The 14,262-nt window shown below is 40.2% G+C and overlaps 1 protein-coding gene across 1 annotated transcript in view; it reads left to right on the forward strand.

Annotated features, from left to right (window-relative positions):
* The window catches only part of ARID4B (AT-rich interaction domain 4B), a 147,893-nt gene that overhangs the window by 83,247 nt on the left and 50,384 nt on the right, over positions 1 to 14,262 (forward strand). Inside the window, exons 12-16 of the mRNA XM_054021294.1 lie at positions 2,771 to 2,843; positions 4,515 to 4,609; positions 5,736 to 5,833; positions 10,001 to 10,268; positions 12,401 to 12,573. Coding sequence (XP_053877269.1) covers positions 2,771 to 2,843; positions 4,515 to 4,609; positions 5,736 to 5,833; positions 10,001 to 10,268; positions 12,401 to 12,573 — 707 coding nt within the window. The remainder of the gene's footprint in view (positions 1 to 2,770; positions 2,844 to 4,514; positions 4,610 to 5,735; positions 5,834 to 10,000; positions 10,269 to 12,400; positions 12,574 to 14,262) is intronic.

A 14,262-nucleotide genomic window follows, 5' to 3' on the forward strand; every position in this document is an offset into this window, starting at 1 on the left:
ATATATACAGTATGAGGGTTAGCAGTGAGCCGCTTGCGTCCTCAAGTTAGAAACAAGCTACTTTGCTGACTCCTTTAACCTTCATAATGCTGACAGGTACACTGGTATTCCCAGAATGAACACCGATGAGATTATCTAAAGTAGCAATAGGCTGCGATGGCAGAATATTGAAGGTTATAAGTCGGCATCTAACAATCTCCCAGGATGCCTTGGCATCAAACTACAGACAGTTTGGTTCTTCATGAGATTCTCAGAATAGCAGGGATCACCTTGCTAAAGTGTCTCACTTCAGTCCCACTGCGAAATCCACTGGGTCTGTACACTCTGAGGATGTACAAACACTCTTCTGTAGATCTTGGCATATCAAACCTTAATTCTGTCCCATTGGCACATTGTCATAGAATCTAGCAGGGAATTTAATTACAACAAGGGATACCTACTTGCAGTTTTGGTACCTGGTGTAACAAGTATCTGCTCTGTGCTTTAGGAATAGTATCTTAGGGTATGTCTACACTTCAGTTAAACACCCACAGCTGACCCGTGCGAACTGACTTGAGCTCATGGGGCTCAGACTAAGGAGCTGTTTAATTGTGGCGTAGATGTTCAGGCTGAGGTTGGAGCCTGGGCTCTAAGACCCCATGAAGTGGGAAGATTCCAGAGCTCGGGCGGAAGCCCAAACTCAAATGTCTACACTGCAATTTTAAACAGCCCTCTAGCCCAAGCCCCACAAGCCTGAGTCAGCTGGCAGTGTCAAATTGCAGTGTAAGATACCCATAGGGTCCACAAGGGATGGCAGCAGAACCCGCAGCACTCTGCTCAGTATCTACAGCACCTCTGGTTTTTGGCTCTCTTAGCACTTGAAGGAAATTGGATACGTGATACTTCTTGAAACCGTAGGTTTCCTGGGAACATCTGGTCAGTGCTTTCCTCCCTGACCTCTTATGGTTCTATGTGGTCACCCTCTCGTGACAAGCATTTTCTTGGTTGTGAGCCATTTGCCAAATCTAACTTTTTTCCTTCTCTTCTGACCCAGATTACTTCAGGGAAGGAAATCTCCTGAATTTCCACAATATCTGAGATTTTTGGTCTAGACAGAATACAGTCCTACTTCTCATTTTGCAAAATATCCCTGGTTATTTTGTTCCTTCTTTTCACATGCAAGAGAAGGTATTTATTTCAGTCAGACCCAGCACAACCTCCCTTATTTCATCTTGATGTCAAGAAGGATCTCTAGCTATGTCAGTGATCATATTAGTAGTTTGGTATGGGAATTTCTTTTCCCTCACTTTATACTAAAAATTCTTAATCTTTAGGATGCTGTCAGCAACTTGGGCTGATCCTTCACCCACAGATCTGCTAAATTACTATATGGCCCTCTTTTACGCAAGTTTTTGTTATTAATGTTAAATGAAGAATATGCCAACACATTAGAAGTATGTTTTTCTCTTGACTTCTACTGTGTATCCAATTAGTGTATGATGAGGGGGAGGACATGTACAACAAGAGAAAACTTCTTACTGGTAATTCTGTTAATTGTAGCCTTTGCCAGTCCTACATTCATTCCTCCACCTGTTGAGGCTATTAAGTGAGAAGTTATCTTTTTTATTTATATCATATTCTTAGTAATTGTATTCAAATTTTGTAAGTTTCTCAGCTGAGGTCTGGTGCGTCTACACACGTCTTCATGAATAATACTTTTGTCTCCTTGCTTCTGGATTGGTGAAGTCATAATCCTTAGGGTAAGAAGTAGAATGGGAAAGATGAAGGTGATATAGCAACAAAGTAATTTTTCTTTATTTACAGAAATGATACATCAGTTATACTCACAGAAAGTCTGCTATGGGTCAGAATTAAAAGGAATACAAAGAATTGAAACTAACTCCTACTCTGCATGCCTCTTTGAAATATCTTAAACTTCGTGATTAAAATTCCTAGAAGTTATGATTACACTAGAAATAAGATGATAGTCATATGGGAGATATTAATTAATATCAGTTGAGGCACATGGTATTTCTGGGGATTTCCTAACCAGCTTGGGAGGAGCTGTTGGACTGAGCCACAGTGTCTTGCCATTGATCTCCGCTGATGGTTAATCTAGTGTAGAGGTTTATTACTGTCATAAGTTTAATAGCCACAAATATTTTTGATGTACCTATTCTGGATTTGTTTGTTTCAAATTAATTCAGTGTATACCATGTACTCTACTCCTCTGGCAATGTGCATGCAATGTCATTAACCTCAGCATGTTACTAGTGGCTTGTGGAACCGCTGAAGAAAAAAGTACAGGCACAATTTTATCTTCCGCTTCATCTTTGAAAATGACTTAATCCATCCAGGCATTAAGAATAACCACATCTAATTATAGGACAAATGAATCTCAAAATTGTGTGTAATCTTTTGAGGAGCAATACTGGTGTCTACCAGACTCTGTTTTCTGCCTAATTTAACACAATTGAGAGCTTGTGTTGATTTATAAGAATTCTTATGACATTTTGATGATAATCTATTGAAAACCCCTAAAGACCAAACCATATATTTTTTACAATTTTTATTAGCTGGAAATAGCCTTTCCTGTTTCCAAATCGCTTAACATTCAGAGACCATATGCCCTCTGTATAGCATGCCGTCAGTGTCATTAAATTCTACAGTAAATCAAACTTTTTAATGTAAACTTAATTTGCTACAATAGTTTTCCAAATTAATGTCTGGTAGTTAGAAGTGCTTAACAAGACAAGGGATAAATTTTATTTTCTTGTATTACTTATATTAGGAAGAAATAGAGCCTTTTCCAGAGGAAAGGGAGAATTTTCTACAACAGTTATACAAATTTATGGAAGACAGAGGTGGGTGTTTTATCTTCAATTATGTAATGTATATTGAAGCTTTGAGTTATGACCCACTATTGCTTTGCAATTCATTTTTGGGAACCAGTGTGGCCATATCCATCTCTTGCTGTGATCTGGGAGATTGTAGTCTGTCACTTGACCCTCTTTGTCTTCTCAGCATTCATGAGTGCTAAAATGCAGACATATCCCTGCTTTGAAAAATAAGTGGATATGCTCCCTGTATATCATACACTATATCCCTGTGTTGTATATAGCTGTGCATTTAATGCCTAGTTTTGTTCTTAATTTTATTACTGCATACATTCCATTTCATAATTTTAATAAGATGCCTCAATAAATCTATTTTAGAACGACAAATATCATTTGGATGGTTCAATTCATTCTGGTTTTAGCTCGTGCCTTGTAATACCACCTGAATGTTTGTGGTGTTGATAAGGGAAACTGAAATGCCTTTAAAAACATATCCCTTTAATATGTCAAATCCTTAACAGATATATAGGGAGAGATTACAAATAAATATGCTTTCAGAAATCAAATAGTTTCTCTCTTAATTGTGTGGTAAGACTTGCGTTCAAAGGCCTCTGTTTCACCTACACACACACACACACACACACATGAATTGTGATATCTTTAGTGGATTGAGATAAAAGTGAGCTTTTAAATATATATATATGTATAGTTTGATTATGGTTTTTATTATCTTATTGTTAAGGGCCTATCAAATTCACGGCCATAAAAAATGTGTCACGGACTGTGAAATCTGGTCTCCCCCTATGAAATCTGGTCTTTTGTGTGCTTTTACTCTATACTATACATATTTCACGGGGGGCAGACCAGTGTTTCTCAAATTGGGGATCCTGAACCAAAAGGGAGTTGCAGGAGGGGTCACAAGGTTATTTTAGGGGGGTTACGGTTTTGCCACCCTTACTTCTGCGCTGACTTCAGAGCTGGGTGACAAGAGAGCACCGGCTGCAGGCCGGAAGCCCACCTCTGAATGCAGAGCCGCCACCAGCAGCAGCACAGAAATATGGATGGCATGGTATGGTATTGCCACTCTTACTTTTGCGCTGCTGCCTTCAGAGCTGGGCAGCCGGACAGTGGCGGATGCTGACTGAGAGCCCAGCTCTGAGGGGAGCAGCGCAAAAGTAAGAGTGGCAATACCATACCATGCCATCCTTACTTCTGTGCTGCTGCTGGTGGCGGCTTTGCATTCAGAGCTGGACTCCTGGCCTGCAGCCGCCACTCTCCAGCTGCCCACCTCTGAAGGCAGAGCCGCTGCCAGCAGCAATGCAGAAGTAAGAGTAGCAGTACTGCAACCCCCCTACAATAACCTTGCAAATCCCCCCCCAACTCCTTTTTGGGTCAGGACCCCTACAATTACAATACCATGAAATTTCAGATTTAAATAGCTGAAATCATTAAATTTGTGATTTTTAAAATCCTATGACCGTGAAATTGACCAAAATGGGCCGTGAATTTGGTAGGGCCAGACTTATTGTATAAATAGAAAAATAAATAAAGACTGTACTATGAACATGGTATGGTCAGAATCAAAGAGCTTGCTGTAATATATTTAGTAACGTGAAATAATTTAGGTATAAATTTCTGGTCTTGTGCTCAGTAAAAGGACACATTTCAAAATATTTTAATAATTGTATTCTTCCACAGGGACTCCTATTAATAAACGACCTGTACTTGGATACAGAAATTTGAATCTCTTTAAATTATTCAGACTTGTACACAAGCTTGGAGGATTTGATAATGTAAGTATTAAAGTTAAGATGGAAAGTATTTCAGACGCATAAAGTCTGAGGAAAAAAATATAAAAGATTAGATTTAAGTCATAGTAAATAAGACTCTTATACAAAAACTCTAGGAATCTGAAAAATTAATCCTGCAACATAATACACCCAGCAGCATTATTAAAAAAACAAACATTCAGACAAACAGATTACATAATTAATTCCTTTGTGATACATGCAGTAGATCTAACTATTGCTATATAATAATGTAGTCAGTCAGAGTACTTCCTTTTTCTCTGAGGATTCAGTGAATACCTATCTCAGAACCTTTGTTTTAGACACTGAGCAAATAGTAGAGACTTCTAAATCGCTGCACGAGACCTCAAATGCAAGCAATCTGAGTTAAGGTTTCTATGGCATCCTTAACTCCTCCCCACTGTGGATCATATATAGAAGACTGTGCTGGCTGGAATTAGCTGAACTGATCTTGAAGCAGCAATTGGATCACTTACTTGGAATTCCTGGGGAAGTAGACTCTATTCCTACTTTTGATGTCTTCCTATAAAATTAACTTATGGATTGGTCATGTATATTCATACAGTAAAATGCAGTGTCATCTTTCTGATGCTAAGGGTCACATACTTAGAGAACAAGATATGTTACAGTACTTTTGAGGGCTGTTGGTACTGAGCATACTAAACAGGTTACAAAACTTGAGCACATTAAGAGTATAAAAGGCAGTGGAAGAGCTGATAGAGGCAGTTTCTGGGGAACCTGGGTATTGCACCATTCAGGACGTTAAAAATTGCCACAAACGTTTGAACTGCCTTCTTTATTTTAAATTAAAACTCCAGCTTTGGTAAATAAGGTTACTATCAAAGTAAGTTTTTGTTATAACCCACTTGGCTGACTCCTGCAGTTTGAGACCGTGGCTGACTGAAATGCAAAACGACAGAAGTTCTAAACTGACGATAATTCTGTGCAGCAGAACAGTGATTTTTTTGTTGAATACATTCTTTTGTGGATCTGAAATTTTTTTTAAAAAATTGTTAGCATTCATCTATTGTTGCGAAGATAATAGACTTAAATTAGTCTTATGTTTTGTACTAGATTAATGTACACATTTGTATTTTGCTGTGTGTAACAGATTGAAAGTGGAGCAGTATGGAAGCAGGTGTATCAAGATCTTGGAATACCTGTGTTGAACTCAGCTGCAGGATATAATGTTAAATGTGCTTACAAAAAGTAAGTGATACAGCACATGTAAAATGGATGAAATATGAACAGTGATACCATTGTGGCGTGTTATGTATAGATTCAAATGGAAACACCTCTTTTATGAAAAATAGTTACTGTCAATTGCATATTATTAATTATTTTGGAATTTTAAGAATCAGAAATGTAGGACTGGCAAGGACCTTGATAGGACATCTAGTCCAATCCCCTGCACTGAGTCGGGACTCCAGCTTTGTCTACACTACAAAGTTTTGTCGGCAAAAGTTATGCCGCTTTAATTAAAGCATTTTAATTAAAACCACTGTTGCATGTCCACACTAGCTCCTTGTGTCAGCAGAGCACATCCACACTAACAGCTCTTGCATTGACACAGAGAGCAGTGCACTGTGGTGGCCATCCCACTGTGCAACTGGCTGCAGGGTGCTTTGGGAAACGTTTGCAATGCCTCATGGGGCAGGTACAGCATCACATGATGAGGTTTCTCAATCCCATCCTACTAGATTGCCAGTTGCTTTTCAACTGAAGTTTGGTGTGGGGGAAGGAGGGAAAGGAGAGTGGTGTGTCTGGGGTCGGGGAGACAGCAGGCTGACCGACCTATCCTGAGGCAGGGGGAGGGGGACATCCCCTCCACGTCAGCCTGCTCGGCATAACAGTCTCTCCCAAAGCAGCCTGCTCTGCCTGCCTGCCTACGGTTCTGTGATTCCCTCTGAGTTCTCCCAAAGCCTCCTGTGATTCCCTCTGAGTTTTCCCAAAGCCTCGTCAGCTGCCGGGAGCAGCATCCTGAGAAGCTTTGTTTGCTCTCTGTGCTGAGGAACGTCAAAGCAGCATGGCAGTCCTGCCAGAGGCTGTATTCCTAGTGCAGGGCAGAACAGGAGCATTCCACATTAATGGTTAGTTCCCAATCCCAGAGCAGAGCAGCAGACCCAGCTGTCAGATACTTCCCGGAGCTTTGAAAGGGAGGGGGCGTATGCCTGCAGGACAGCAGAGATTAAAACAGAGAACAGAGCGGTCACAGTAGGCATTGTGAGATACTGGTGGAAGCCAATTATGTCAACAAAACAAACAGCAGAATCTACACTGACGCTTTGTCACTTGAACTTTGCCGCAAAAAGCTTTATGCCTCTCGTTGAAGTGGTTTTATTTTGTTGGCGAAACAGCAGAGTTTTGCTGCCAAAAGTAGCTTTGCAGTGTGTATACCCCCCTTGTTTTGTCTACAAAAGGCAGCTTTTGCTGACAAAACTTTATAGTGTAGACAAGGCCTAAGTTGTTGTTCACCTCATGCTATACTTAGGATTGTATCTCTTCTGTAATGTATGTTGTTGTTCTCTGTTGTGTCAAACACAAACTACTTGTCCTCACGACCTATCCATTCCCTATCTGTCATCTCTCATTTAGCATCAAAAGGTCAACTCCTACCTCTTATTGACCCCTTGAGATCAGCCTCCTTTACCCACTTGTGACATTTTTCAAACCAGAGCCTTTGTGCATTCTACCATTCTGCCCCTCACGCTTGGAAGAAGATTCCTGTAAACACCTGCAAAAATAATTCACTATTCTGCTCTCCTTAAAATTCTCCTCTGCCATTAAGCCTATAAAAAACTTGACAATAGCTTGGCCACTAGCGTATCAAGACCGCTTCCTACCATGCTGACCAATACTGTCTCACTGTTTCCTTGTACTCCCTCTTTGGTCTGTTTGTATCTATCTGGTGTCTCTTGTTTTACACTTAGATTGTAAGCTCTTTGGGGCAGGGACTGTCCTTTTGTTCTGTTTGTACAATGCCTAGGACAATGGAGTCCTGGTCCAGCATTGGGGCTCCTAGGCACTATGATAATACAAATAATAAAAAATAATAATAGATATAAAAACTTCTCTAGTGCCAGAGGAACTTAAATCTGTGGTTTTGGATGGGGGTTAGTTTACCACAATATCTAAAATATGTATATATTTTGATGCATTTTTGCTCTTTTTAAAAAAAAAGTACAGTAAAAGCTTTGTTATCCAGCATGTTGGAGGAATGGGGTGTTAGTCAAAAATTCCAGTTAACTAAGAGTTATGCTTACCCCAATGGAGGGAGGGAGTTTGGTTGCAGGAGGCGGCTCAAGGATGAGAGTTGGGATGTGGGAGGGGGTGTGGGCTCTGGGAGGGAGTTTGAGTGCTGGAGGGGGCTTGGGGCAGGGTGTTGGGGTATGGGAGGGGTTTTGAGGTGCTGGATCCGGGCGGCGCTCACCTTGGGTGGCTCCCCGCAAGCGGTGACATGTTCCAGCTGCTCCTAGGTGGAGGTGTGGCTAGGCCGCTCTGTGCGCTGCCTCTGCCTGCAGGCACCAACCCCACAGCTCCCATTGGATATCCAATGGGAGCTGCAGAGCCAGCACTCAGGGTGGGGCAGGGATAGCGCATGGAGCCCCCGTAGGCATTCCTCTGCCTAGGAGCAACCGGGACATGTCGCCGCTTGCAGGGAGCCACCCAAGGTGAGCGCCACCCGGATCCGGCACCCCAAAATGCTGTTTTCTAGAGCTTTCTGGTTGGTAAAGTGCTGGATAACACAGCTTTTACTGTATTGGGGAAAAAAAACGGAAGTGTAAAACATAATAGGAAGGTAAATCGGAGGAGTGGAAAACCTTGCATTATTATACATTCTATACTGCTGGTTGTCAAATGTTGGTCCACAAAGCCCTTGATGATGTCCACAGAATGAAGTAATTGGGAATCAGTAGTAGGGGATTGGGATGTTAGGAGGATGGGAGATGGTTTTTGAAATGATCTCTCGCTCTGTTATGAAATGGTCAGTAGAATTGACGTTTTTGAGGATAGCTATATGGTATCATGAGAGAACTATCATTAATTTCTATGGTCAGGTGGCTTTCACATTTGTATTTTTTTGCTACTGATGTTCCTAGATAAATGAGTAAAAGGTAAAAAATGGTGGCTTTAACAAGTTTTTGGTTAATTTTTAATATTTTTTGTAATGTCAAGACACTACTTTTGATAGATATTAGCCTTATGTTAGTCCAGTGCTTAAAATATTGTAGATTTTCTTTAGCTGTTCTGGAGAAGTTCTGTAGTGTAAAGATAAAGATACAGAATAAAATGGTAAAAAGGTACAAGAATGAGAAGATTATAAATAAATGTATAAAAGAAAAAGCCAAGCATTTGACTTGTTTGTAATGATATTTATACATTACTTGGGTAAAGTTTCTGGAACAAGGAATCTCAGCACAGTGAAATAATCTTTGGTAAATATTTAGGTATGGTGTTACCATTAGTATTCTCCAAGAGCTTTAAGAAGTCAGTTCAAATTCCATAGTATTAAGCTAGTCATTGCTAATGATATGATTGGTTTGAATGATCTTCTTTCTGATGCAGATATAATAGCATTTGAGAAAGGAAGATAGAGGGATAGAATCACAGAATATCTGGGTTGGAAGGGACCTCAGGAGGTCATTTAGTGCAACCCCCTGCTCAAAGCAGGACCAATCCCTTCAGAAAAATAAAAAATGCTTAATGCAGTATTGCAGTAAAACGTCACTTTGTGTTACAGGATGACATATCCCAAATTCACTGAAACCAGGGAGTATTATCAGTTTGGAGTGTATTGGTTTCAAGGCAAACCACTATCACTTGTATTGCTTGTTTCTGTCAGTGTTTATAACGTGCTATCATATGTGGCCTATGTCATAACTAATAATCAGAATCAAGTAGGTTTCTTTCTAGGAGGCTCAGAAAATGCCAATTGTAATTATAAGCTTAATTTTCAAATTGGTTTGACAGTTCATTCAAGATGAGAAGCACTTCTTGAGTTTCCATATTGCAGGGCTGAGCAAACTGGACACTGCTTTCCTTTGATTTTTCCTTTCCTGAATTGTTAGAATATTTTTATTCCTGTTTGTGTTCTTAAATGTTTTCTGTATTTTGGGTATTTCTGTAATACTGGTTGATTAAGAGGTATCGTTTGCGTGTTTAAATATAGTAAGAAGTAGAAACAAAAAAAGAAAAATGGTCAAACTGATACCAGATTTTCACAAACAAGTTTTGTTAGTTTTAATATAACCTATTTATTGTATCCTATGAAATACATGTATTTTATGTAGCAAAGGTGTAAAGATCTCACTAGGTTAATATATATGTAAATTAATGTTAGCATCATGTCATGGAATTTAATTTTTCTTCCTTCAGATATCTATATGGTTTTGAAGAGTACTGCACATCAGCTAATATTGAATTTCAAATGGCATTGCCAGAGAAAATGACGAATAAGCCCTGCAAAGAGTGTGAAAAAGAAAAAGAATTGAAAATGCGTGAAGAACCTGAACAGGATGTAAAAGAAATAAAAGTTGTTAAAGAAGAGCATAAGGAGGAGGAAGAAGTGATCATACAACAGGAAGAAACAAAACCAGCTGAGAATGATAATGAATGTAAAGAAGATGATAAACCCACCTTTCTGGTAAAATACTTTATGTTAAGCCCAGTTGCTAAATTGCGGTAGTGTTTGTGAGGGAAGTAGGAGGTAGGGTATTAAGTAGGGCTGAAATCACCTTGGTGGAGTTAAAAAAACAAACACCTAAACAGTTTAGCACGTTGTCTTGATAATGCTTTGTTCTTTCCTTATTATTAATACTGATCATATCACAGCTCTGAAAATAGGGTTTGGTGGCTGACAGCAGCTGCATAGCTAAAGGAGGATAAGTACAACATAGAGAATTTTTCACTTGACCAGAGCTCAAATGGGCCAGATCCATCTCTGGATGTATGCTGGCTGCTGCAGAGGGTCTTGGAAGCAAAATGTCCATGACCTCCTACAGAACAGCTACAACCTACAGTCAGATTCATACCAAAATGTGTGGCCTACTTTGGCCTGAAAGGGGCTGTATCCTCTTAGCAGCTATAATAGTAGGATTTCTGTTTTGAACCTGGCTTTAGATTTACGTCTCAGTCCTACAGTGCATTGCATCTGCATGGACACCTTCCATTCCCATCCCCACACCAAAATCAGTGAAGTTCCACAAGGATTCAGGGATCCACCCCAGGTCAATGCATTGCAGGACTAGGACCTATGCACTTCAGAGGGATCTGCAGGCACATGTTTAAGCCTTTAGAAAGTGCCATTGAGGTTGTTGGGATTCTATGTAGGCATAAAGATTTATCTGAGGCCTTGGCTACACTTGCAAGTTACAGCGCTGTAAAGCCTCCCCCAGCGCTGTAACTCACTCCCTGTCACACTGGCAGGGCACTTACAGCGCTGTAGCTCCCTGGGTACACCGCTGCAGGTACTCCACATCTCCAAGAGGAATAACAACTGCAGCGGAGTGCCTACGACTCTGGGGTGTGAATGTAAACGCTTGCAGAGCAGTACTAATCACCTTGTCAAGTGGCCAATCCTCTCCATTGTTGTGACCGGCTGCAGGAATGCGGAAGTGCCAGTTTCAAGCTCTTACCACAGAGAGAACCAAACAGTTTGCAGCTTGCTTTAAGTGAGTGAATGAATGAGCAGGGGGCCGGGAGTTCGGAACTTGCAAAATAGAGAGCTGACATGCTCCAAAAAAGCACTCCAGATCTCTCCCCCCACACTCCCTGTCACAATCCACTCCTCTCCCCTCCCTCCCCCCCCCGTTTTGAAAAGCACGTTGCAGCCACATGAATGCTGGGATAGCTGCCCATAATGCACCGCCCCCAACACAGCTGCAAATGTTACAAGTGTGGCCACACCACTGCGCTGGCAGCTGTCAGTGTGGACAGACTGCAGCGCTTTTCTCTACTCAGCTGTACGAAGACAGGTTTACCTCACCGCGCTGTACAGCTGCAAGTGTAGCCAAGGCCTGAGTGAAGTCATTTGTAAGTCAGGACTTCAAGCTACTCCCACACCACCCCCACAAAGACACCTGAAAAGGGTGGCAGGAGCACTACTTGACATCTGTTTTTAAGGCCCACTGCATTTAGGGTGAAATCTTTAAAAGGAAATTATCAAAGAGATGCTGTCAGTTTAAAAATTGCATTTAATAAAAACACTAGGCCCTAAGATTATTAAAGATGACTACATTTAAAATATTTTTATTTTTCATTTGAATGCTGTTAATTTTTTTACTGTTGTTCAGTTTGGAGAATGAAAATTGATTAGTAGGTTTTACTTTTAGTTTAGTTTCTAGTCAGCTTCGCTTTTGGAGTCTCGTGAATTTGGCACAATGAAACAATTTTGAGCCACACAGAAAAAAAATGTTAGTTTTTTGTTCAGAGGTTGTTTCCATTGGAATTGAACGAAATGTAAGGGAAACTAGAATGTCTTGAGTGTTTTTTAAAGCTCGTTTTTTGAAAGAAATTTGGGTGCGGATTTGTTCTGGCAGTTTCACATTAAATGTTTCTTCTATTCAAAACATTAATGGTAGATTCTGTACCTTTGACTCAAACAATCCTTCTGCAAAATTTAGTCATTTAATAACAAAGAATATACTAGGAATGGTAACAATCCTAAAACTTTGAATTATTTCTTCCAGTTGGTTGTGTGTGTTTTGTCTGCCTTTTTTCAAATACTTGTCATGTTGATTTCTATTGTAAGTTAACTGCATTTTTATATTTTCTTAGGAAAACAAACAAAACTTGCAAGAATCTATGTATACTCAGTCTGACCAGGAAAAGGAATTCAGTTCAACCAAACCAGAAGATGAAGCCAATCTTGGAGATAAAGAGGAAGAGAATATTAAAGAAATGGAAATTCTTAACACAAACATGGAGGCTGAAGAAAAAGAAAAATCAGGGTAAGAGGTTTTTTTTTAAGTTAAGGAACCTGATGTTCAAAAATATGTTTGAACGTCAACATCAAACGGCATTGAGAGACGCTAATCCTGCAAAGACATAAGCATGTGCTTAACTTCATGTACCATGAATAATCCTATTGAAGTTAGTGGAGCTACTCACATTGCTAAAGCGAAACATTTGTATGAGTCTTTCCAGGTTCAGAGCCTAAATATTTAAAACCCAGTGAGCAAGGGGAAACATACAGAGGATAAGTAATTTAAGTCTATTTGCTTAAAAAAATAAGGCAGCCATCCTAGTGGCCTACTGTTTGCTCAGCTCTGCTACCTGTATGGGGTGGTTTTCTGGTTCCCACCTCTTGCTCTTGGGACTGTTATGGAGACAGTGTTATAGGAAGGGAGTATCTTGCATCTCTCAATAGCAGTCTTTGGTTGAGTAAGAGATGATTTTGACAGGATCAGAAGATACTCCTTTCCAGCTCTTCACAAGAGAAGGCGATTGCAAGTGAATTAAAATGAAGTAATATTGGTGCTGGGGCCCAGAGAGTCAGTGGATGAAACAGGGAAGCAGAACTTTCCTCCCTGCATGCATGTGTGTATGTATTCTCCACAAAACAATGGATAGAAAGGTTTTCATATTTAAACGCAAAAAGATTTGTTCCATGTATTACCTTCATACATCTGCCCTGAGGTCAAAATGGAATGGACAGTTCTTAATTAGACCTAGCATAGCTAACAACTTACATCCTTGACAAGAACTGCATATACATTGTCGTGTGTCTGAGCACTATTCAGAAGTTGGGAAATCCTAAACCATTGTGTTTTGGACACACATCCTGCCCCTTAGAATCATAGAATATCAGGGTTGGAAAGGACCTCAGGAGGTCATCTAGTCCAACCCCCTGCTCAAAGCAGGACCAGTCCCCAGACAGATTTTTGCCCTAGATCCCTAAATGGCCCCCTCAAGTATTGAACTCACAACCCTGGGTTTAGCAGGCCAATGCTCAAACCACTGAGCTATTCCTCTCCTCCCCCTTTCTCGTCTGAGGGTGAGAGCAGCCCAAAAGGTGATAGAACTTGTGTGGTTGAGCTGCAGGTGTGAAGCAGGTGTGCAGAAATGCTCTAGAACTGTGTTTTATGGAGATTCCATTCACTATACCATGGAAGGGTTTCCTGAGCCTGGAATATAGATGTGGCCACTGCACTGGATTTGGCCCATAGGAAATTGGTGAAACCATTGTGTAAATATTGCATCATTGACACATTTCACTATGTAGAAAGGAGATAGTAAATAATTGATTATACAAAAAATATATTAGGTAGAGTAAAATAATTTGCATAGTTAAAATATAAGATACATTTTAAATTGGAAATCTACCCAAACAATAGAAAAAGTGTGGTGAAGAGAGTTATGCCTCTTACTTCAGAACTGAATTTGGCTCAGTGTCTTTAAAATATCACCCAGCAAGGTCTTTTAAAAGTGTGGGACGTCTTTCTAATACCGATGTTGACCAAATAACAATGTAAATGAAATAATAAAATTATAAAACTATTCTCAAATAACAATTTGTATCTGTTTAACTTGGGATCAGATTAGTTCCTCTACATGAGGAGAAGGCTTGCCTAGAGAATAGGAAGCTCCATGAGTTTCTCCTTGCACCGTTTCTACCAGACTGCTCCATTGTGGGGAAG

Source organism: Malaclemys terrapin, chromosome 3 (assembly GCF_027887155.1).
Source record: "Malaclemys terrapin pileata isolate rMalTer1 chromosome 3, rMalTer1.hap1, whole genome shotgun sequence".
Taxonomy (NCBI): Eukaryota; Metazoa; Chordata; order Testudines; family Emydidae; genus Malaclemys; species Malaclemys terrapin.